Genomic DNA, 24,785 nt, shown 5'->3' with positions numbered 1-24,785 from the left:
TCCTCGGTCACACTGGAGAGGAGTGGTGGAGCTGGGTCTGAACTTGGTTGCGTCCAGGTTCCTCACCCCTGAGCTGTCCAGCTTCCCTGGGACAGACAAGTAGATACCTCAGTGGGCATTCCTGGGACTGTGGGCCTTGATTCCCCCTTTGGCTGTTGTGGCTACCCGCAGCCTCCTCTTCTGCTAGACCCCTGGAGCTTGGGAGGGTTTTACGGGGGGCCAAGAGCAGTGCCATTGGAGATCGTACTGTATGAGAGGCTGCATATTGCCCGGTGCACACAAACTTGCAGTGGGGAGGGGTGCCAGATGGGTGCGTGGATTTGAGTTCGAGCTGCAAGTGGGTAGGGGAAGAGGGGCATGCAGGTTTGTGACTGGTTGAAGCCGAGACTATTCAGATTACATGAGCGCGAGTACGTGTGTGTGATGGCATGTGTACACAGGAAGCTGTTTCTGGGTACGTTGGGCCTGTGGCTACGCATGTGGCTGGGTGGGTCTGGCTTGTCCCGAGGCACTGGGCATGTATCTGCGTCGCCTGAGAGGAGGGGTTGAGTGTGAGCAGGCAGAACCGGTGCTGCCCGCCTGCCACATTCCTGGGCCTGGGCCAGCCAGACCCTCCCTTTGGTGGGGGCAGGGCTAGCGGGAGGCCTGTTCTAGGACAGGTGTCTCCAGTTCCTGGAACTGCTTCCTTGTCTGTAGCTTTCCCTGTACCGCCCAACTGGGCACCTGGGAGAGGGGACGAGGCCATGGGTCCTTCAGAGGGGAACTCCCAGGCCAGCCAGGAGGGGCTGGGCCTGGGGGATAGAAAGTGGCAGCATGGGTCTCACAAGCATTTGTGTGCAAGTTGCTCACACCAGGCCTGAGTGCAAAGTGAGCCTGCCCTTCCCTCCCTCGCAGGGCCTCTGTCCAGCTGTATTTCCTCCCCAGCAAGGGGGATTGGGGAGGGGCATGCGGGAAGAAGCACTCTCTCTCTGAGCCCCTCTGCTATGCCTGAACTTCCACCACTATTCACTTGCCATCATCCCCAGAAAGTCCTGTTGAGCGCCTGAAACTACAGGGCACTGGAAACCACCCCTGGGGGAGGTATGAGAGCCGGCACCACTCTCCCTCGGTGGTGTGGGTGGCTGAGGCCCACAAAAGGGGCGGCACCCGGCGTAAGAAAGCAGCGAGTTTGGGGTTGGGCCTGGTGCTGGGCCCCTGGGCCCCCTCTAGCATCCCGTGATAAAATGGTCCTCTTTGAGGCGGGGAGTGCAAGGGAGAAGGATGACTGGGTCCTGGCCTTGCCCATCAGGCTGCTTCTCCTCCTGCAGGTGATTGAGGAGTTCTACAACCAGACGTGGATCCACCGCTATAAGGAGGGCATCTTGCCCGCCACACTGACCACGCTCTGGTCCCTCTCTGTGGCCATCTTCTCCGTGGGGGGCATGATTGGCTCCTTCTCTGTGGGCCTTTTCGTTAACCGTTTTGGCCGGTGAGCAGAAGGGGTCTTGGCCCTGCCCAGGGAGTGGGAGGTGGGGGGCCTTCCCTGGCTGTCCTAGGGCCTACCTATGACCCAGCCCCTGGGGCCTCCAGGGGGGTCCAGGGACCTGCCTGACCTGTGACCTCCTCCCCGTCCTGCCCCCCAGGCGGAATTCAATGCTGATGATGAACCTGCTGACCTTTGTGTCCGCTGTGCTCATGGGCTTCTCAAAACTGGGCAAGTCCTTTGAGATGCTGATCCTGGGTCGCTTCGTCATTGGTGTGTACTGCGGCCTGACCACTGGCTTTGTGCCCATGTACGTGGGGGAGGTGTCTCCCACGGACCTTCGTGGGGCCCTGGGTACCCTGCACCAGCTGGGCATCGTCATCGGCATCCTCATCGCCCAGGTAAGCCCCCACCCATGGCTCCAGTGCCTCAGGTGTGTGTCCAGATTCAACTCCTCACCTGGCCTTCCACAACCCTGCAAAGGACAGCCTCGTAGACACATCCTAGGCGCAGGTCCCGAGAACAACACTGCTCACCATTCTCCCGGGGCCCCCCGGTGGGAGAGCAAGTCCAGAGGCCTTGACCCTTCTCATCCCAGCCCACTCAGCCTTGCGTCCTTTCTTCTCACCGTGGGGATCCAACCACAGGGCAGCCCACTGGTTCCTCAACATGCCGACTCTCTCACACCTCCACACCTTGATGCCTGTATATATATATATGCACTCCCCTCTCTCGAGGCTCTCCCTGCCCCATCCCTAAATCGTCCTGTGGCAAAGTAGCAGCCCCCATCCCCCTGCCAGACATGTCTGTAGCCCTGCCATCTTATCCCCCACTAATGCCATGAGGTAGGTCCTACTTCCCCCTTGTCACAGATGAGGAAACTGAGATTCAGAGAAGTTAAGCCTCACGTTAGTGGCAGAACTAGACTGAGAACTAGAGCCCTCTCTCGAAAGCAGCAGCTGCCACAAAGCAGGCGAAGAAGGCCCCTGGGTGGATTGGGGCCGCGAGCGGGCCCAGGGCAAGGTGCTCACAGCCGCTGCTCTGGCCCTGCCTCCCCCAGGTGTTTGGCCTGGACTCCATCATGGGCAACCAGGAGCTGTGGCCCCTGCTGCTGAGCGTCATCTTCATCCCAGCCCTGCTGCAGTGCATCCTGCTGCCCTTCTGCCCTGAGAGCCCCCGCTTCCTGCTCATCAACCGCAACGAGGAGAACCGGGCCAAGAGCGGTACGGCGGGCCCTGCCCCTCCCCGCCCCCGGCCCCGGCCTCCTCCCTGCTCTGAGCCACCCCCGCCTTCCCTCCGGCCCCCCCAGTGCTGAAGAAGCTGCGCGGGACCTCGGATGTGACCCGCGACCTGCAGGAGATGAAGGAGGAGAGCCGGCAGATGATGCGGGAGAAGAAGGTCACCATCCTGGAGCTGTTCCGCTCGGCCGCCTACCGTCAGCCCATCCTCATTGCCGTGGTGCTGCAGCTGTCCCAGCAGCTGTCTGGCATCAATGCTGTGAGTGCCCTCACCCACCCTTTCCTGTGGCCCTAGCCAAACCCTGCGGTCAAGTGTGTGCTGTGGACAGGTCCCACACTTAAAACAACAGACGAACCCCTGCCAGAGGAGCAGCTCTCCTTTAGAACCAAAACCCATGAGGGCACTGGTGCAGTGTTCCCTTCATTCTTTACTGACCGTGTGTCCTGCCCCCACTGGGACAGAGGCCGGGGAAGAGCCACCGCACCTGGCCGAGCCCCGCGACTTCTGTGTCCCGTAGGTTTTCTATTACTCCACAAGCATCTTCGAGAAGGCGGGGGTGCAGCAGCCAGTGTATGCCACCATCGGCTCCGGCATCGTCAACACAGCCTTCACTGTCGTGTCGGTGAGTCTTCTGCATCGTTGCTCACAGCCAGGTGGCAGCTGGGGTCCAGCTTGGGGCCTCAGGGCCTCATGACCAAACAGCAGCCTTTACTGCGAGCCAGGCACGCATCACGGGCTCCCTAAGCGCTCTCTCATTTCATCTTCGACAACTTGTCAAGTTCATTACTCTATCAAACAGCTGATGACACTGACCTCAGAGAAGTGCAATGGCTGGCCCAAGGCCACCGCCAGAATGCTCAGCTGTCTGGCTCTCGGGGGCCAGCTCTCGTTCCCTCAGATCCTATGTAGTCCCCAAGCTGAGCCCCAGGGAGGAGGCATCCATCTCTGCAGTGCCACGTGGCTTTCCCAGCACTGGGGGCCACCCTCCTGGAGGAAGGGGTGTGTTCAGAGCGGCACCAGGCGGGCTGCACTGACATCCTCTCTGCCCACAGCTGTTTGTGGTGGAACGAGCTGGCCGGCGGACCCTGCACCTCATAGGCCTGGCCGGTATGGCAGGCTGTGCGGTGCTCATGACCATCGCGCTGGCGCTGCTGGTGAGTTGCCACACTCTGGGGGCGAGGCGGCAGGTGGGGGGAGCTCACATGGGCATCAGACCCCAAAGTGCCTGTCTCAGCCCCAGGCTGGCGAGCAGCACTGGAGGCCAGGTGGGGTGGGGGGGCTGCCCTCGCCCTGGTTCTGCACCCCTCAGAATCCCGGGCTTGGGCCTGACCTTCTGCCTCTTTAGGCTGGCTCCTTCCATCCCACTCCCGTCCTGTCTTCAGCCGGCTCCTCGCTGCTTGGTGCTTTCTCACCACCGCACCTCCAGCCCCAGACTTCAAGTTCCCTCCCCCCAGGAGCTACTTTGCCCGATACTAAAGTTTTCAAAGTCTTCCTCTGCATCTTCATTTCATCTTCGGAACAGCCCTAGAAAGTAATGCCCTCCTCATCACAGAGGCGTGGAAACAAGCCTCATCTCACTCAGTCCTCACGACGCACAGGTGTAGTTCAGTCAATATTCCCATTTCTCAGGTGAGGAAACCTCCCCCAGTGAGGTTAGTAATGTAGCAGATAAAGGACGAAGCCAGGAATCAACCTCAAGTCTGCTGGCCCCAAGCCCGTGACTGTAATCTCTGTGATAATCCTGTCCCAGGCACTTCACACACAACACTTGATTATCCAACATCTGGGCAAGGAAAGCACCAGTACACTCATTTTACAGTTGAACCAAGGCTTAGAGAGCGCGGTGATGGCCGAGAGGCCTGGCAATACATAGGCAATGAGCAGCGGATCTGGGATCTGGAACAAAGCCCATATAACTTTTCTACTGCAGCCTCCTCGAGAATGATTATACGTAAAACCACATGCCTGCTCTGTGCCAGTCCTGAGTAGGGCACCTTACAAGCCCTCTAACACCCACCCCCAGGAATGTTCTTCCACATCCTCCTACTGTAAGCAGACTGCTCCGCAGCCAGAGCCAGGGGACCTCAGGGACCTCTTCTTAGCACCTTCCACATGCAACTACATGACCATTCTGGGAGGGCAGACCATGCAGGACTTAAACTGTTTTGTTCAGATGAGGAATCCAAGACCCGGCACAGGGTAGCTAAGTCACACGGCAAATCCAGGATCAACCCTGGCCTCCTGCTTTCCAGCCTACAGCTCTTAGGCCTGCCCTGGGCTGCCTATGCAGTTTGTTTCTTCTGAGGATCCAGCACAGCCCAATCTAACTTTCCTCCCCTCTCTCGTCCTCAACAGGAGCAGCTGCCCTGGATGTCCTACCTGAGCATCGTGGCCATCTTTGGCTTCGTGGCCTTCTTTGAAGTGGGCCCCGGCCCCATCCCATGGTTCATTGTGGCTGAACTCTTCAGCCAGGGCCCTCGCCCAGCTGCCATTGCTGTCGCTGGCTTCTCCAACTGGACCTCAAATTTCATTGTGGGCATGTGCTTCCAGTATGTGGAGGTGAGAACTCCCAGAGTCCCCACACTCAGCGTTTCTCTCCTGCATGCAGGACCCTATAGTACTGTGCAAAATGCTGTCCCTGCCGTTCTTACGGGAATCATGCTGGGGAGGAAACAGGCTCAGAAGCCCAAGTCACACAGGGTTCTTTCCTTATCTTTGAATTTTCTGTTCTGCTCTGCCGTGGGAACCTGCTCCTATCACATGCCAGGTGCCGCAGAGTCTAACATTAACATCCCAGTGCTCCTGGGTTGTAGGTGGGTGTTCCCTTTTTCAGATCAAAGGCCCAGAGGTAAAGTGACTTATCCAAGGTCCTACGGCCCGATGTAGGGTCAGGTCTCCAACCAAGTGTTTCTGTGTATCTTTCAGCAACTGTGTGGTCCCTATGTCTTCATCATCTTCACCGTGCTCCTGGTTCTGTTCTTCATCTTCACCTACTTCAAAGTTCCCGAGACGAAAGGCAGGACCTTCGATGAGATTGCTTCCGGCTTCCGGCAGGGGGGAGCGAGCCAAAGTGACAAGACACCCGAGGAGCTGTTCCACCCCCTGGGAGCTGATTCACAAGTGTGAGGTGCCCCACACCACCAGCCCGGTCTGCTCCCAGCAGCCCAAGGATCTCTCGGAGCACAGGCAGCTGGAGGAGACTTTCAAACTGACAAGATCTCAGCAGAGCTGGGCCTGGGGCTCCTTCCTTCAGCCAGTAGTGATGTCCAGAAGAATATTCAGGACTTTTAACGGCTCCAGGATTTTAACAAAAGACTGTTGCTCAGGTCTATTCAGACAAGCAACAGGTTTTATAATTTTTTTATTACTGATTTTGTTATTATTTTTTTATCAGCCAGAGTCTCCTTTATCCACATCCCTGGCTTCACCCTGAGTGGCTCAGTGCCTGAGGGTGGGGACCAAGCCCTGCCTAGACACTTGCCTTCTTTGCCAAGCTAATCTGTAGGGCCGGACCTATGACCCAAGGACACACTAATCGAACTTCGAACCATGAGTCTTCTACCCCAAGAGGTGGCTCTGGCCACTCCTTCTGTGGGCCTGGGTCTCCCCACCTAGGGATCAGGCTCCATTAGGATTCGCCCATTCCTGTCTCTTCCTACCCAACCACTCAAATTCATCTTCCCTTGCCTGAGACCAGTTGGGAGCACTGGAGTACAGGGAGGAGAGGGGAAGGGCCAGACTGGGCTGCCAGGTGCTAGTCTCCTTTGCACTGAGGGCCAGACGATCACCAAGAGAGGAGGGCCATGGGAAACTGAGAACTCACTATTCAAGAAGACGTGAACACTCCTGCCCTGCTGTGTATAGTTGGAAGATATTTATATATATTTTTTGGTTGTCAATATTAAATACAGACACTAAGTTATAGTATATCTGGACAAACCAACTTGTAAATACACCACCTTACTCCCTCTGTAACTTACCTAAGCAGATATAAATGGCTGGTTTTTAGAAACATTGTTCTGAAATGCATATGGGTTGAGGGTAGGCAGATTTGGATGGGAATGGGAAAGAAGCAACTATTAGAGCGGCTTCAGACTTTTTGATGCCAAGATTCAGTCACTTCCAAGCACCTTTGATCAACACCCTCTACTGCTTAAAAATCTGTTTGATCTCTAGTACCTAGAGAAAAATCTAAAAATCTTGGTATTCGAGGCATTCCCATTTTCCTTCACGTATGATAGCTGGTATTCAAAAAAATGATAGCTATGTGCTGACCTTGATGCTCAGGCCTTGATATGCATTATCTTGAATGTGAGGTAGGTACTATCTCTGTACATCTGACAGGCTCAAAGAGGTTAATGTGCCTGAAGCCTCACAGCAAATATGCTAAAACCCCTGCTTTTAACAATTATACTGCAGGAATTCCCTGGCGGTCCAGTGGTTAGGACTCGGCGCTTTCACTGTGGTGGCCCAGGTTCAGTCCCTCGTCAGGGAACTAAGATCCCGCAAGCCACATGGCCAAAAAAAAAAAAAAATTATACTGCACACCCCCCACCCTATACCCGACTCCTCCCCCCAAACCCCCAGCCCATCCAAAGCAAAATGAACCATGTTCACTGCATGGGCAGAGTGAGCTGTCAAGCTGCCTTCTCCCATCTATTTAATTCAGAATGCCCCCTCTGATCCAGCTTATAGGCTACTGCACACTCTCTAAAGACTTCTAACCCCCTTCTCCCAATCCCTGAATTTCAAGAGCACTTCATTTGTTCCTTTCCTGTGGCACTGTAGATTTATCACGTCTTTTATGACCACCTTTATCACAAGTTCCTATTTCCCCCACTAGTCTCAATTTCATGGAAAGAAGTCAATTTGGTTCATCTGGGTCTTCAGTACTAAATACAGTGCTTGGCACAGAGCAGGCACTCAGAAAACAGTTGAAATAAAAGCACCAAGGATATTTGTCCCTAGAGGCTCAGCTGACAAAATCGGGGGGGTGGGGGTGGATATGCCTGTCGAAGCCTTCATAACTGCACACAGGTTAAACTCTACAATCTGCTTGCCATGAAGCGGGGTTGTACGGAGAGGATGAGAAGGGAAAACGGGTACATCGTAATTGGCAGCGCCTGTGTGTATTATCATTAGGTACAGAGAATCTGAGGAGTTAACCATCCCCATCTCACAAATCAGGAGTGAGGCTCGGAGAAGGGTTGTGCCTCTCCTGAGCCTGGGGGCAGGGTGGTTAACCGATGAAGGGCTGGGACCAGGTGCGATGGAGGAGGCCTTATCACATGACCCCAGCAGGCTTCTGTTGAAAGGAGTTAGCTCTTTAAGCTTCGCAGGGGCCCCGGGAGGGGTAATGCAAAGAGGAGTCAGGGGCCCAGGATGCCAGGTGTGCACTCAGGGCTCTTAAAATCCTATGGTGGCACTCTGGCTGCTGTTCCCTCCGGATGTAAGGTAAAGGACTAGGGGTGGGGTTGGGGCGGAAGGGGCACGCTAGAGGCCAGAGCTTAAGGATGCAAAGCAGATGGCGCCCGAGGCCCCAAAGCGGGGCGGAGACCGGAAGCATCCCGGCCCCACCCCAGCCCTGGGCTCCACACCCTGGTCTGAAAATGCCCGAGAACCCACTCCCGGGTTCCCGCCCCTCACAGGGCTTGCACCAACATGCCGGGGGCCACCATTTCCCAAACTGCTAGGTGCACGCAGGCGCCGGAAGACCCGGCCCACCCCAGCCTGGGCCCACAATGCTCCGGGAAGTACAGCTTCCGGTCCCTTGACGCCTTTTCTCTAGGGACTGCAGTCCATCGCGGGTATAGAAGATTTGGGGCCGGGGCGACCTTCCAGCTCCCCCAGACCGTAACAGCGGTGCTCCAGGGCCCCCTCAGCAGTCGCGCACCCACCTGGTTAGCCTCCTTTGCCGACTGGCGGGAGGGGCGGGGCCACGCGGTGTCTCCACCAATCAGAACCGCAGTGTTGGGCTGGTGAGGGGCGGGCCCCAGGCTCCCACCAATCACAGCCTGTCTGCCCTGGGCGGCGGTCCAGGAGCCTCTGAGGCACACTAAGCATGTCTGTCTTCTGGGAAGTGCGTTTGCTCCAGGAGCTGGCGACCGTGGCTGGGTTAGCGCTTTCATCCTGGGGAATGTAGCTCACCTGGGACACCTTATCGCGCATAAGGTGACGTCTACGGTTTGTGACGAAAAGGGGTAAATAGGTAACGGGGCTGCTCCCAGACTCCCTTCTTTTCCAGTGCTTAGCTCACTGACAGTTCTGTGAGATCCTTTGCATATCTTGGGCTCAAAAGTCTCCTCTCCCTAGAAACCTGCATCAGGTTCCCCCGCTGGACCCCACACTGTCCTGTATTTCCTCCATCAAAGCCCTCTCCACACTGTACAGTTGACTGTTATTCCACCAGAGTGGGGAGGCAACTGCTAAGTCATTCCTTTGTCGCCAGTTCCCACCACAGACTGATAGGATTGTTGAGTGAATTTAGACCTAAAGAAGTTCCACGATCTGAGCTCTTCCACTGCAGTTTTAGGGAGAATATCCAACAATTCAGTAAGTGTTCTTAATAATGGAGAGAGAATATTCATTCTCTTCTGTGAAAACTACATTTTAATGCCCTCTTTCTCATTCTATGATTTTTATTTCTTAAGTCTCCTACAAATCTGACCCCTTCTGTCCACTGCAATCGCTGACCCTAGTTCAGACCACTCATCATCTCTCTGGGGATCACTGCAGCACCTCCTCACTGTTCTCTCTGCTTCTTGTCTCTTTCCCCTCATTCTCCACACTGCAATCTTGGTGATCTTTCTAAAAGGCAAGTCTAGTCATGTTTTTCTTCTACTTAAACATGAGTTTCCTGGGTCCCCATTTCCCTCAGGATAATGTCCAGCTTTCTTAGCCTGGAAATTCAAGGCCATTTGCAATCAGTTTCTAGCTCTCAGATGCAGCCTCCCCTCTCAGCCCTGCCCCCCACCCCACCGCAACCATCCTCCAGGCATTGATCACCCTGTCCTCTGACCTCCACATACTCCTTCCCCTGTGGGTCTTTGGGGTTCCCTCCGCACAGGCTGTTCTCCCAGCTACTCTTGCGTTCCACCAGGTGACCATACCCCATCACAGCCCAAGGAGTTGGCTGAGGAAGCTCCTACTTGGGGGCTGGCCCACCTGTTTCTTGGGACATTGCTGCCAACTAGTGGCTGTTGTGTGAATGTTTAGGTCAGGGCTGGTTTAAACTCAACCTTTCATGGGTTCAGAGAGAATTGACTGCTTTGGCGATAACCCTTCACTGGGACTATTACAATAAATCCATTTGGTAATCCCATCCCCAGCACCCCAGAATGACTTCCTAAAGCAGTGTCTGAGCACATTACTCTACAGCTTAATGCTCCCCACTGTCTCATGGTAAAGTCCAAATTCCATAACCAAGCAGTCAAGATCTTTCACATTTGGGTCCTTGGAGACCTTATCTCCCAAAATGCTCCTTTAACACCCTAAGATCCAGCTAAGCTGATGTACTCAGCGGTCCCTGGACAGCTCCTCACCTAACTATCTAATCTTAAAACTTTTTGTTCAATCTCCTTCTTTCTCCAGGTCTGCCTTTGGTCTCTCCATAAGGCTGTTTGATCTCAAAAAAGACCAAATTAACAGTCACTTTCTCTATGAAGCATTTGTTCATTCCTTCAACTGTTACTTAACTGAACACACACTCTTTGCCAAACTTTCTCCTCAGCTGTGTGGTGTCTTGAAAAGAACACGGTTTCTAGAGTCAGACAGAGTTGATTTCAGATCGAGGCTCTGCTACTTAGCTGAATAACCATGGGTAAGTCACTTCACCTTTCTGATCTTCAATTTCCTCATCTGTTGTGATATTAAGATGAAATAAGATAATGTGTGTGTGATGCAGGTGTCAGAGTTACTCCATATTCCCCCTTCCACCCCCTTCATAAAGTCTGGTACTCACCCCCCAGGTTTCTGTGAATTCCCAGGGATCTCTTCCCTTCTCAAGGTCATCTCTGGCTCTGATGGTCGGCATCTCCTAAACCGCCTGGTGCAGGGTTCCCAGTGCAAGCTCTTTCCTGTCATGGAACCCATATCTTTTCATTAGTTTCACTTCATTCATTTACTGAGCACCTGCTGGGCGCCAGGCATTGTTCTAGGGCTGGGGATACAGCAGCAAACAAAACAGAGATTTGCCTTCATGGAGCTTACATTCTGGTGGGGAAAACCCAGCAATCAACAATCAACAAATGTAAAATAAAGTATGAGATGGTGATTTGTGTTATGGGGAAGAAAAGGCAAACCAAAGAATAGAAGATGATGGATGTGAGGGTGGGGTGGGTGGCTTGATTTTAGATGAGATAATTTGAAGGTCTCCCTGAGGGAGTGATATTTGAACAAATGTGAATGAAGTAAGGGAGCAAATCGTACACATAATCTGGGGGAAAGGCTTTTCTAAGCCAAGAGAACAGCAAGTCCAAAGGTACAAAGGCAGGACCATGTCTGGTGTGTTGAAGGACAAGCAAGGAGGCCAGGATGGCTGGACCAGGGCGACAGGGAGATGAGGGCAGAGAGGTGGCAGGATGCTAGATCATGTAGGGCCTCATATATCACATGAGGACTTTGGGTTTTGTTTTGGGTTTTTTTTTAATGTAAGAAGAAACTTCCCAGTTTTGATATTTTGTTTGTGTTCATTATAATATGCAGTTATGCTCAGCAGGTTAGTTATCATAGAGTTAGTGAGCAAATCCACCCTCCTATGACATACTTTACAACTTGGAGGGGACCTATATTGCAACACATATAGTTTTCTATAATGAAAATATAGTTGTAAGGTGAAAACAACCCACGGAAGATAATTATGAAAACTAACCTCTGACTCTTACAGAAATTTCATTGCCTTTCCCAGTAACGAGTCTTGGAAATTTCTACTGCTCTGCAAGATAGAAATAAGTATAAAGAATAAGTACTAAGTTTCACAGCGGCGCACTTGTGGCGGGAATCGGGAGGAGCAGGAGACAGCAAGGATAGGCCCACGAAAACGAAGAAATGGAGCAGCTTGTGCAAAAAGGAAAGGAAAACCGCCCTTTGGGAGGGGGCGAAGGCCACCAGCCAGCAGGAAGTAATAGACGGGGACAGGCTCGCCAACTTGCCCCTAATTTCTGATGGGCCATACCCAATAGGCAGGTCAAAGATGGGATGGGTGGAGATGGAGATTATATGGAAATGTTCATGAAGAGATGAGCGAAATCAGGAGAAAACTTAGGGAGCTGCAGTTGAGGAATTGTCTACATATCCTTATGGGGGAGCTCTCTAATCACCATGACCATCATGATGAATTTTGCCTTATGCATTGACTCCTGCCATTTTCCATGAGATTAATACTGTGATTCCCACTGTTGTTCTCTTTTTTCTTGCATTTTCCTGATACGCCTTTTCTGATCCATTTGCTGTGAACCTTACGTAATTTCCATGTCAGGTGGGTTCTGTGTTACCAGCTTCTAATTGGAGATTGCCTTGGCACCCAATCTAAGTTTCTGTCAACAGTAGAGTTTCACCCATTTGCATGGAAAATGTGAAGTTAATAAAGCAATTAAAAAGCAAAAAAAAAAACCCCAAAAAACAAGAATAAGTATAAATTTAACCTAACCTTTATAAGAACTGGGACGTAGATATTCTCTCTCCTCCCTCCTTTCTTTCTAAGCAGAGGGTACAAGATCTATTGGTGTTTTGAACTTTCAAAAGCACTTGTGTCAACAGGCTTCACTCAGAGTTTCTCAGAAAGTACCATTGATACTCGTGGCCTAGAGTTTAAAATCTAACTTTAAACGAGGAAACTCAAAGTACTCGGGGCCTATAATTTATTTCCTTAAACCCTACTGCAGACTGTGGTGTAATTATGGCGTGTCTTAGTTCCCCCACCTCCACCCCAGCCTGTTGACCCCCCACCTTGACGTCTGGTTCCCAGTGGTAAACCCTCAAAGAAGCTGAGGGTAGAGGTTAGAAGTGTGGGCTCTGGGGTCATATTGCTCAGGCAAGAATCCCCATCACTTTTTGTTTGTTTGTTTTAAAATGAATCTATTAAAGAATAGTCTTAGGAAGGCAACAGTGTTTGATTTGTCATTAAAAAGAAAGCTCTGTTTCTTCATGATGTATAATAAATGTAATGTAAGAGGGTACAGAGTTATAAGCTTCTTTCTACTGGAATTCTCTGATAGTACGGCACAGTGTAGTCATTTCTGCAATGCTAGAATAAATTTTTTAAAAAGTCTCCTATGCTTCTCTTCGAAAAGAGATGAACAATAACAGGATGGCATTAAAAAGCCAATTTTTTTCTATTCATTCTGTAGTATTGGAGCCAGTATTTTTACCATCACAGCCTACACTTTTTAAAATTATTTATTTATTTGGCTGCGCCGGGTCTTAGTTGCAGCACATGGGATCTTCATTGCCGCGTGCAGTATCTTCGTTGCGGCATGCAGGATCCTTAGTTGCAGCCTGCAGGATCTATTTTGGTTGCGGCGTGCGGAAACTTTAGTTGCAGCATGCGCAACTCTTAGTTGCGGCATGTGGGATCTAGTTCCCTGACCAGGGATCGAACCCAGACCCCCTGCATTGGGAGCACAGAGTCTTAGCCACTTGTCCACCAGAGAGGTCCCACTCACAGGCTACAATTTTCACTTTATCAAGTTCTGTCACCTCTCTGAATTCAACATCGTTCAATACAAAAGTCCACACATTATCGCAGAATCTGTACGTATTTAGAGAGCCCTTCAATCCTGCAGATAATGTTTCAGACATTTGAAATCTCAGTAACTCTTTAGGGAAGGTAGCCAAACATACATAGGCCTGGAATTGACTCTGTTCCTGACCTTCTGTACCAACACTGAATATATAGCCTTATCAAACCGAAGTAAAACTTGAAGGGCAAGTTGGGGGGTAATCTGTTGAGATTGTATGAGCTCATCGAGGCTCTCCTGAAGACTGTTTCCCAAAGTGGTATTTCTGTACAACTGATGTGCCATGGCTTAGGAGGGAGAAATTCTTTTTCTTATTCAGGCTTACACTGATGTCCTGTGGAAGAGGCGCTTCCTGCCTCGGAGAGAGCCAAGAGAAGCTGCGCGGCCAGGAGCCCAGCAGGACCACCCTCCACCCCACCTCTCCCATCACCTTCTATTGTCTTTTTACAGAGGTGGGAGTGGAGGCTGACAGAGGGCACAGTTAATAACACCTACCCCACAGAACTGTGAGGATTAGGCAAGACCAAGTTGGTATACTCTTAATGTGGTGCTTGATTATAGAAATGGTAAAAATTAGGAGCTATTTTTATTTTCTGATAATGTTATTTCTCCATCCCTGTCACATTCTTTGAGCTCTGTTTACTATTGGCCAAGATTATAGCTAGCTAATCTTCCTAACTAAATGCCTACTAGGAAAAAGCCAGGGTGAGTGAGGCTTCTCCCCTATCTCTGCTTGGAGGTTACATATATTTATGGCCACAGTGATCCCTGGTAGCCAAGTTTCTATCTTTAATACCAGTAATGGCTAGTATTTAGATAGTGAGTGCTATTTGTCAAGCACTGTCCTAAATCTGTGACATGTATGAATACATTGGATCCTTACAAACACCCTAGGAGGTGGACACTATTATACCCATTGTATAGATGAGGCAGCTGCACTTGGGCCACCAACACAAACCACACTCTGTAAGTGGCCTCTTATTTCCATTCACACCTATGGGTGGACATGGCCTCTTTTGCAATCAAACCAAGAGAGAAAAACAGTCTTATCTCCCGTTACTCTGCCTGATAAAAAGGCAGTTATTATTTCCACTTATTGCTGAACAAATCAAGACACAAAGAAGTCAAGCAGTTCTTTTCTTGTCACATCATCATCCCCAGGGGCAATGCTATATGCTGTCTGCCAAGCACAACTGCTTAAGCACATGAAGTGCAATGGGTAAAGACATGATTTTGAAATAGAAAGCACAGCATTTTAATCTAAGTAATGCTGCATATTGACTCTGACCTCTCTTAGACTCAGTTTCTTTATCTATGAAATGATGATAATAAGTGAATCTACATCACAGGTTTGTGAGTATTGAATGAGGAAAGACGTACAGTACCTGGCTCATAGCAAGTGCTCATTCAATGGTTACTATAATCATTTTGTTTGTTTATTTGTTTTTAATTCTTTTTTTAATTGAAGTATAATTGATTTACAATGTTGTGTTAGTTTTATTATTATAGTATTATTATACAGCCAACCTATGCTGGCTCTCTTAAAAACCAATTAGAACAAAAGCAACTTGGTCAAAATCTGTACATTTGTTCTTTTATTTGGGGGTAATAGGTGCTAGAGCTTGGGCAAGCTTTAGCCTTTCATTTTATACTTTCAAAAATCATGTCTAGGGCTTCCCTGGTGGCGCAGTGGTTGAGAATCTGCCTGCCAATGCAGGGGACACAGGTTCGAGCCCTGGTCTGGGAAGATCCCACGTGCCGCGGAGCAACTGGGCCCGTGAGCCACAACTACTGAGCCTGCGCGTCTGGAGCCTGTGCTCTGCAACAAGAGAGGCCGCGATAGTGAGAGGCCCGCGCACCGCAATGAAGAGTGGCCCCTGCTCGCCGCAACTAGAGAAAGCCCTCGCACAGAAACGAAGACCCAACACAGCTAAAAATAAATTAATTAATTAAAAATAAGAAAAAAATCATGTCTAACTCTTTGAGACATATTTTCAGAGGCAGGCCCTATTAGGGGTATTTTATATCAGGACATTTATGGAAAAAGGTGTATTGTTCTCTGAGTAAACTGAAATAACTCCTCAACCAAGTTGACTTCCTCCACACTCTTCTCATTTCATCCTTCACACGCAGGTCTGGGATTATGGCTCCTCCCTGCTGGATGGCCTTGATGACTGCACACTGCAGAAAGAATACCTAGCCTGCCATTTAAAACTCTGTACTCTCTGGCCTGCTTTTTCTTACACCCTTACCTCTGCTAATACCCCTAGTAATCTGTAACCTTTTTAAATTTAAAGTCTATTTTGTCTTTTTGCTCTCTTTTGCTTACTATTTCCATGGAATATCTTTTTCCATCCTTTCACTTTCAATCTACTGTATTTGTGTCCTTGGATCTAAAGTGAGTCAGAGGAATGGATAAAGAAGGTGTGGTACATATGTACAGCGGAATATTACTCAGCCATTAAAAAGAATGAAATAATGCCATTTGCAACAACATGGATGGACCTAGAGATTGTCATACTGAGTGAAGTAAGTCAAACAGAGAAAGAGAAATATTGTATGACATCCCTTATATGCAGAATCTAAAAAGAAATGATACAAATGAACTTACTTACAAAATGGAAACAGACTCACAGACATAGAAAACAAACTTATGGTTACCAAAGGGGAAACGGGGGGGGGGAGGGATAGTTAGGGAGTTTGGGATCAACATGTACACACTGCTATATTTAAAATGGATAACCAACAAGGACCTTACTGTATAGCACAGGGAACTCTGCTCAATGTTATGTGGCAGCCTGGATGGGAGGGGAGTTTGGGGGAGAATGGATACATGTATATGTGTACTCCAATATAAAATAAAAAGTTTAAAAAAATAAAAAATAAATAAAGTGAGTCTTTTGTAGACAGCATATAGTTGGATTATGTGTTTTCTATCCATTCTGCCAGTCTCTGTCTTTTGATTAGAGAACTTAATCCATTTACATTTAAAGTAATTCCTGATAAGGAAGGACTTACTTCTGTCATTTTGCTACTTGTTTTCTATATGCCCCATAGCTTTTTGTCCCTCATTTCCTGTGTTACTGTCTTCTTTTGTGTTTAGTTGATTTATTTGTAGCAAAACATTTGCATTCCTTTCTCATTTTCTTTTGTTTATATTCTATAGTTCTTTTCTCTGTGATTATCATGGGAACTACATTTAACATCCTTAACTTATAACATTCTAATTTTAATTTATAACAACTTAACTTCAATAAGATACAAAAACTCTGCTCCTTTACATCTCCATCCCCACCCCTTTTGATGGTTGATGCCACAGAATTACATCTTTATATACTGTGTGCCCCAAAACATAAACTAATAATTCTTTTAAATTCATTAGTCTCTTAAATTATGTCAAAAACGAAATTTGGAGTTTCAAACCAAAGTTACAAGAATACTAGCTTTTAGACTAATTGGATTTTTTTCTTTAAATGTATTAGTCTCTTAAATCATGTTGAAAGCAAAATATGCAGTTACAAACCATTGTTACAATAATACTAGCTTTTGTAATTGCCCACGTATTTACTTCTGTTGAGATTTCTATTTCTCTATATGGCTCCAAATTACTGTTTAATGTCCTTGCATTTCACATTGCAGGACTCCCTTGAGCATCTCTTGCAGATCAAGTATAGAGATTGATTTCTTCAGCTTTTGTTTATTGGGGAATGTCTTAATTTCTCCCTCACTTTTGAAGGCCAGTTTTGCCAGATATAGGATTCTGGTTCACAGTTTTTTCCCTTGAACACTTCGAATATGCTGGCCCACTGCCTTCTAGCCTCCAAAGTTTCTCATGAGAAATCTGCCAGAAATCTTATTGAGGCTCACTTTTGTGTGATGATTTGCTTCTGTTCCGCTGCTTTTATATCTCAGTATGAGTCTCTGAGTTCATCTTACCTGGAGTTCATTGAGCTTGTTAGATGTTTATATTCATATTTTTCATCAAATTTGGGAAGTTTTCAAACATTGTTTCTTCAAATATTCTCTCTGTCCCTTTCTCTCTCTTGTCATGCTGGGTCTCCTGCAATGCATATAATCAGTCTGCTTGATGTTGTCCCACAGTTCCCTTGAGCTCTGTTTACTTTTCTTTAATCTTTTTTCTTTCTGTTCCTCGGACTCAACAATTTCTATTGTCCTATCTTCAAGTTCACTGATTCTTTCTTCTGCCTGCTCAAATGTGCCTTTGAATCTCTCTAGTGAATTTTTCATTTCAGTTATTATACCTTCTGGCTCCAGAATTTCTTTTTGGCTTCTTTTTAGGTTTTCTATCTCTTCATTGATATTTCCATTTTGTTCATAGATTACTTTCTTGACTTTCTCTACATCTCCCTTTAGTTCTTTAAGCATCTTTAAGACAAATGTTTTAAGTCTTTTCTAGTAGATTTGCCATCAGGCTTTTTTCAGGGACAGTTTTTGTTGGTTTTAAAATTTTTTTTATTTTTATTTTTTGAATGGGCCATGATTTCTTGTTTCTTTGTATGCCTTGTGATTTTTTTTATTGTTGTTGAAAACTGGACATTTGAATCTAATAATGTGGTAACTTTGGAAATCATATTCTCTCCCATCCCCAGGACTTGATGGATTTGTTTGTTTTTTTTGTTTTATTCTTGTAGGCTGTCTCTGTGCCAGTGATCAGCCTGAGATGTAAACTTAAGGTCTCCTCAGGTCTTTTCTGGACCTGCATCTTTCCCAGGGTATGTACAGTCACATTCTAATTTTCCCCATATATGCAGTTGTTTTTGAATCTCCTAGTCTTTAATGTCTGGGCTCCAAAAGGAGAAAAAGAAAAATGAAGGGCAGGAAAAGGGTGCTGGTCCTTTAAGTCACCTGGAAGTCACTTGAACGAGAGGGGGAGTGGCTTGTGACAGTGGGGGAAGATACAACAATAGCTGCCCTTCTCTTTGTTTGCACCTCTGTGATCAGAAGCAGCAATCAAATGCCATTTACAGCAACATGGATGGAACTAGAGGCTGTCATACTGAGTGAAGTAAGTCAGACAAAGAAAGACAAATATGATATTGCTTATATGTGGAATCTAAAAAAAATGGTACAAATAAACTTATTTACAAAACAGAAATAGAGTCACAGACATAGAAAATAAATGTATGGTTACCAGGGGGAAAAGGGGAGAAGGGATAAACTGGGAGATTGGGATTGACATATACACAGTATTTTTTTTAAGATTTTTAAAATATTTATTTTATTTATTATTATTTATTTTTGGCTGCGTTGGGTCTTCGTTGCTGTGCACAGGCTTTCTCTAGTTGCAGCAAGCGGAGGCTACTCTTTGTCCTGGTACGCAGCCTTCTCATTGCAGTGGTTCTCTTATTGCAGAGCACGGGCTCTAGATGCGTGGGCTTCACTAGTCGTGGCACGCGGGCTCAGTAGTTGTGGCTCACGGGCTCTAGAGCACAGGCTCAGTAGTTGCTCTGCGGCATGTGGGATCTTCCTGGACCAGGGCTCGAACCCGTGTCCCCTGCATTGGCAGGCGGATTCTTAACCACTGCGCCAGCAGGGAAGCCCCTATATACATTATTATATATAAAATAGATAACTAATAAGGACCTACTGTATAGCACAGGGAACTCTACTCAATGCTCTGTAATGACCTATATGGGAAAAGAATCTAAAAAAGAGTGGATATATGTATATGTATAACTGATTCACTTTGCTGTTCACCTGAAACTAATACAACATTATAAATCAACTATACTCCAATAAAAATTATTTTAAAAAAAGAAAGAAGCAGCAGCAATCAGAGCACAGATCCCCAATATCTGGAGGACAGTGTCCTTTTTATTCACCATGGCTCCCACTAGCTCTGTGTAGGTTACTCCAAGAAATGTGTGTGTTGCCTGCCATGAGGCTGGAGTGGAGGATGAATACCTGCTACTGTGCTAAGAGCTGAAATTGACCAAAATTAACTGCTATTTATCATCCAAGCCTTCCCCTGGAAGTTGCAGGCCTTCAGTAGACTCCAGCCAGATCTCCAAAATAGTTACATCAGACAGATTCTGCCAGTTCAATTGTTGTCTTGGTGGGGAAACAGATTCCAGGTGCTTTCTACTCTGCCATCTTCCCAGAATCCTCCCTCTATAATTCTTTATATTGAATACATCATTGGATTACATTTACTAATATTTTGTTGAGAATTTTTGCATCTATGTTCATGAGAGATATTTTTCTGTAGTTTTCTGTATTTGTAAGGTCTTTGTCTAGTTTTGGTATTAGCATAATGCTGATATCATAGAATGAGTTAGGAAGTAGTCCTTCTTGATTCTGTCTCCTGGAGGAATTGTAGAAAATAGATATAATTTCTTCCTTAAATATTTGGTAGAATTCACCAATGAAGCCATCTGGGCCTGGTGCTTTCTGTTTGGGGAAGTTATTAAATATTGATCAATTTCTTTAATAAATATAAGCCTACTCAGATTGCCTGTTTCTTCTTATGTGAGTTTTGATAGTTTTTACCTTTCAGGGAATTGGCCCATTTCATCTAGATTATTAAATTTGTGGGCATAGAGTTGCTCATATTCCTTTATTATCCTTTTAATGTCCATGGGATCAGATGCCCCCTTTTTCACTTCTGATATTAGTAATTTGTGTCCTCTTTTTTCTCAGTTAGCCTAGCTACAGGCTTATCAATTTTATTCATCTTTTCAAAGAACCAGCTTTCGGTTTTGATCATTTTCTCTATTGATATCCTGTTTTCAATTTCATTGATTTCTGCTCTAATTTTTATTATTTCTTTTCTTCTGCTTACTTTTGATTTAGTTTTCTCTTCTTTTTCTAAACTTCCAAAGGTAGAGCTTAGATTATTGAGTTTACAGCTTTCCTCTTTTCTAATATATGCTATTCAGTGCCATCAAAGCCCTTCTTTTGCTACATCCCACAAATTTTTTTTTTTTTTATCCCACAGATTTTGATAAGTTGTGTTTTTCATTTAGTTCAAAACATTTTAAAATTTCTCTTGATATTTCTTCTTTGGCCTGTGTGTTGTTTAGAAGTTTTGTGTTATTTAAAGTTTATTTAATACTTTAAATTCCATGTATTTTGGGATTGTCTAGCCATTTTTTTTGTTGTTGATTTCTAGTTTAATTCCACTGTGGTCTGAGAGCACTCACTCTATGATTTCTATTCTACTCCTGAGTGCTCCAAGCCGTGCCAGCTTGGGAGAAGGGCTATTGTGAGTGAAATGAAATGGTTCCTCTTATCTGTTTCAATGTAGCTGTTCTTGGCTTTTAGTTTGCCTGGGTACTGTGAGTTTCTTAACTGGTTTCTGGAATTCTCATAAAGGCTTTTTGGACTGTATATTATTGTTAAGTCAATGTCTCTGTTGGGGAAGGGAATCTGGGCTTCTTATTTTACCATCTTGCTGTCATCACTCCTCTTAGTCAGATTAATTTTTGTAAAGACTACACCTGGAAGCTGAGGATCTTTACATTGATTCCCTTTAAGCTAAATATGCTCACATACCTCTTGGAAAGTTTTTGTGAACCCCCAGGGGTATGCATACCCAGTTTGAAGACAACTTTTCTGGAGGGTCCAGATTAGTATTCCTCTGGCTTCCCTTGGGGTTGTGTTTTCTAACTCTGCCCCTGTTGTGCTGACAGGGTGCCAGCTCCCTATTCAGGTTCTCTTCCATCCCCTAACTGGGGCATCTGGGTCAAGGGAACTGTCTGGCAGGCCTTGAGTGATGAGTGATGGGCAGCCGTCCTGGGCCCATATGTAACAGCAGCAGGGTTACCATTTGACCAGGAGGGCAGGCTATTCCCTCTTCACCCTCAAGAAGCTCTCCATGTTTACCTCAGACCCACATACACTGAGAAACGAGTATCATGGTGGGCTGCCTTCTATCACTAGCCTCTCCCTCCAGGAAGGTAGGAGGGAAAAGGAATGAGCTGTTCTCTCATAGAGCCTGAATGGCTCCTTCTCCAGCTCTACTCCTGTTTTCCCACACTTCCTATGCAAGCCTTGGCTTCTGAATGACCACAGTCAGGTTTTCAGAATGGGTGAAGTTTGATAAAGATGTCCTTCCTCTGAACAGCCAAAGTAAAAGGTGTGATCAACTCTATTTCACAAAGTCTCAAGCTCAGGCACCCTGCACACCCTCCCTCTGGAACTAAGCAGTACCCTTTCCATGTCTGTAGACATGCTGTTTCTGGGACAATGCTCCATTCCTTTGGGTGTCTGGAAGCATGGTCTCTGCTTTGTCCCAATTTGCCCCATATGTCTGTGGTTTTGTGGGTATCTGGGTCTGTTTGTGACTAGGTTCTTCACACTCTGAAGTGGTGGTGTTAACCCTGAGCCAGGACCTGGGCCTACTCTGGGAGCCTTTTGACCTGCCTACTCCCCAAGCCCCAGGCCTTGGGTATAAGTAACTTGATAGGGGTGCTCAATAAATGGAAACTAAAAACCTTAAACCCAATCAACATTACACTTGATAACCCCAAGCCTCTCCAGGACTCAACCCATTACCAAGGGCTCTATGGTGGCCCATTCTAACATGGATCTGGGCCGAAACCAAATCACATTAACCAACACCTTCTATCTGTCTCTTCCTCTAGGCTGGTTGCTCCTTGAAGGCCACTGGAACACTGTCCCCAACAGGAATCAGCCTAACACAAAGAAGTTATCAATAAGTGTCTGGTGAATTTGACTTACCCTCCTTATACTACATAGCTACCACCCACAATACCATAAAAACATAAAAACACTTGCCCATCTTCCTTATTTCTCTTCTGAGGTAACCCAGGCTCCTGTAATCTGGGTTTCATTCATTTAGATGAATGCCTGAACAGCTTTTATTTTGGTCACTGATGAAAGGAAAGACAGATATCCCTGCTCTCAAAATGCAATAATGGGAAGAATAAAGGATACACAGTTAAGTTATAGTGTTGTATCGTGATTCCTGGCCAAAAGGAAGAGACTATGTCAGCAGTACATGTGAATGATATAGTGAGGTACTTAAGTAAGAGAGAAGTTTGCCCACTGTAGTGGACATCTGTTTTTGCTGCCTGTCATCCAATCACCCTTCTCTAGGACTGCTCCCTCCCTACTCTCAGCCCACGTGTTTGTGGTGGATTTGACTCCACCTCCAACTCTAGGGGTCAACCTGAGACCCCAGGCATGGCCATTTAAAACATCACATTTCCTCGGTCACAGTAATTAGTTCCAGAATAGACCCATGAGCTAATCAGAGTCAGTGAGATGCAATGATTCCTTTGTGGGAACACTGGGAGAGAGGCAGCCACATTTTCTAGCTGTCCTTGAGCCCAGAGGGATAGCACCAGTCATCTTGCACCACAAGAAAGCCCGTGTCTGAATGGAGTCAGCACAGACAGATGGACAGAGAGAAGCAGGGTTTGAGTCTGTAGCAACCCTGCCTGAAGCCAGAATTTTCTGTCACATGAGCCAGTAAAGTCTCTTTCCTTGAGCTGAAATTGACCACTTAGCTGTGAAGTCAACCTATAATGCATATGAGCAGACATTGATTAAGTCACTTCAAAATAGTTTACTTAATTATTCTGAAGTCATTTGACTTTTCAGGAGGTTGATCCATCAGGGAAACCACATGCACACTGGTTAAGAGCACAGGCTTTAAAAGCCACACACGCATGGAGTTGATTCCTGTTTTCTTAACCTTTCTGAGCTTCCATTTCTTCATCAGTTAAATGCAGATAATAATAGTGTTGATGTGATTTTTTTTCATGTCTGAGGGCAGATTTTTGTGAGCACAAAAGACTACAGCATTTTAAGTTCTAAATTAATATTAAATTTTTTCATCTACAAACTCAAAACCTTGGCTTTATTTAAAACTTAAAAGTTCAACTTACAAATATATTATTCTATTTATAAATTGATTATATTTATATAAAAATAATGATTAGGCTTAAGGGGATCTTTTATTATTGTTCGGGTAACTCAGGCAGAACAATTAAACTCTGTTAAACAATCCCATTTTTAAATTTATAAAATGTAATTTCATTAAACATTGTAAACTGAATATAAATTTCATGTATTCTCTTTTCATTTTACACCCATCATATGCATGCTCAATCAAGTTTCATCTCTAGTGAGCAAATTCTTCCCAAGTACTTAATAAAAATTTGTTACATATATATAAATAACATATAGATCAGGATTTCTCTGGTGGCGCAATGGTTAAGAATCCTCCTGCCAATGCAGGAAACACAGGTTTAAGCCCTGGTCCGGGAAGATCCCACATGCTACAGAGCAACTAAGCCCATGTGCCACAACTACTAGCCTGCGCTCTAGAGCCCGCGAGCCACAACTACTGAGCCCATGTGCTGCAACTACTGAAATCCGTGCGCCTAGAGCCCGTGCTCCACAACAAGAGAAGCCACGGCAATGAGAAGCCCGCACATCGCAACGAAGAGTAACCCCCACTCGCTGCAACTAGAGAAAGCCTGCACGCAGAAACGAAGACCCAAAGCAGCCACAAGTAAATAAATAAATAAATAAATTTTAAAATAAATAACATATAGATCTAGTAGATCTAGTATTCTAATATTATTTACATGGGAATTCCCTGGCGGTCCAGTGGTTAGGACTCTGTGCTCTCATCACCAAGGGCCTGGGTTCAATCCCTGGTCGGGGAGCTAAGATCCCACAAGCTGCACGGCATGGCCAAAAAAAAATTTTTTTTAATAATATTATTATTCACAAACAATTAAATTTCCTTACATTTCATAGGTCTAATCTACCAAACTAGGCTAATCTCTTAGATTCTTCAATATGCCATATTATTTCAAAATTACATTTTAAGTACCAAACACATACACACAATTATTTTAAACACAAAAGTATTTATATGATAGGTTTGATTTATTTAACATTTCTACATTTATTTATTTATTTGGCTGCGCTGGGTCTTACTTGTGGCATGTGGGATCTTTAGTTGCGACATGAGAACTCTTAGTTGCAGCATGTGGGATCTAGTTCCCTGACCAGGGATTAAACCTGGGCCCCCTGCATTGGGAGCACGGAGTCTTAGCCATTGGACCACCAGGGAAGTCCCCATTTCTGTATTTAATTCTAAGCCTTTTCAGACTTGAAAAGCCACTTACGCACTGAGAAAGAAGTTCTACCATCTCCAGGGATTTCAGATTACTGGGTCAACAATTCACAATCATGATAGAGTTACCATCTAGGGAGGCCACACTGAGGTAACCAGCTTAACAGTTCCTGGCTGTGATATAGTTACCTTCTTAGGAAAGCTGAGATTGACACATTAAACAAGTCGAGGCTATTGGGTTGACAGTTTATTAGCACAATAAGTCACTATC

At 46.4% G+C, this 24,785-nt stretch overlaps 2 protein-coding genes and 1 pseudogene across 2 annotated transcripts in view; 2 read left to right on the top strand and 1 right to left on the bottom strand.

Moving 5' to 3' along the window:
• Nucleotides 1-6,713, top strand: part of SLC2A1 (solute carrier family 2 member 1) — a 28,625-nt gene extending 21,912 nt beyond the window's left edge. Inside the window, exons 3-10 of the mRNA XM_036866805.1 lie at nucleotides 1,308-1,468; nucleotides 1,623-1,863; nucleotides 2,523-2,685; nucleotides 2,772-2,959; nucleotides 3,219-3,323; nucleotides 3,754-3,855; nucleotides 5,057-5,260; nucleotides 5,627-6,713. Coding sequence (XP_036722700.1) covers nucleotides 1,308-1,468; nucleotides 1,623-1,863; nucleotides 2,523-2,685; nucleotides 2,772-2,959; nucleotides 3,219-3,323; nucleotides 3,754-3,855; nucleotides 5,057-5,260; nucleotides 5,627-5,827 — 1,365 coding nt within the window. The 3' untranslated portion in view covers nucleotides 5,828-6,713. The remainder of the gene's footprint in view (nucleotides 1-1,307; nucleotides 1,469-1,622; nucleotides 1,864-2,522; nucleotides 2,686-2,771; nucleotides 2,960-3,218; nucleotides 3,324-3,753; nucleotides 3,856-5,056; nucleotides 5,261-5,626) is intronic.
• The window catches only part of ZNF691 (zinc finger protein 691), a 79,911-nt gene that overhangs the window by 19,387 nt on the left and 35,739 nt on the right, over nucleotides 1-24,785 (bottom strand). The window contains exons 3-4 of the transcript XR_005021565.1: nucleotides 11,571-11,633; nucleotides 10,662-10,776 (exon numbers count right to left, since the gene is read on the bottom strand). The gene's annotated coding sequence lies outside the window, so the exon portion shown is untranslated. The remainder of the gene's footprint in view (nucleotides 1-10,661; nucleotides 10,777-11,570; nucleotides 11,634-24,785) is intronic.
• LOC118902478 lies at nucleotides 10,791-12,956 on the top strand (annotated as a pseudogene).

This window comes from Balaenoptera musculus, chromosome 1 (assembly GCF_009873245.2).
Source record: "Balaenoptera musculus isolate JJ_BM4_2016_0621 chromosome 1, mBalMus1.pri.v3, whole genome shotgun sequence".
In the NCBI taxonomy this organism is placed as follows: Eukaryota; Metazoa; Chordata; class Mammalia; order Artiodactyla; family Balaenopteridae; genus Balaenoptera; species Balaenoptera musculus.
This window is presented reverse-complemented; position numbering and strand designations above follow the sequence as displayed.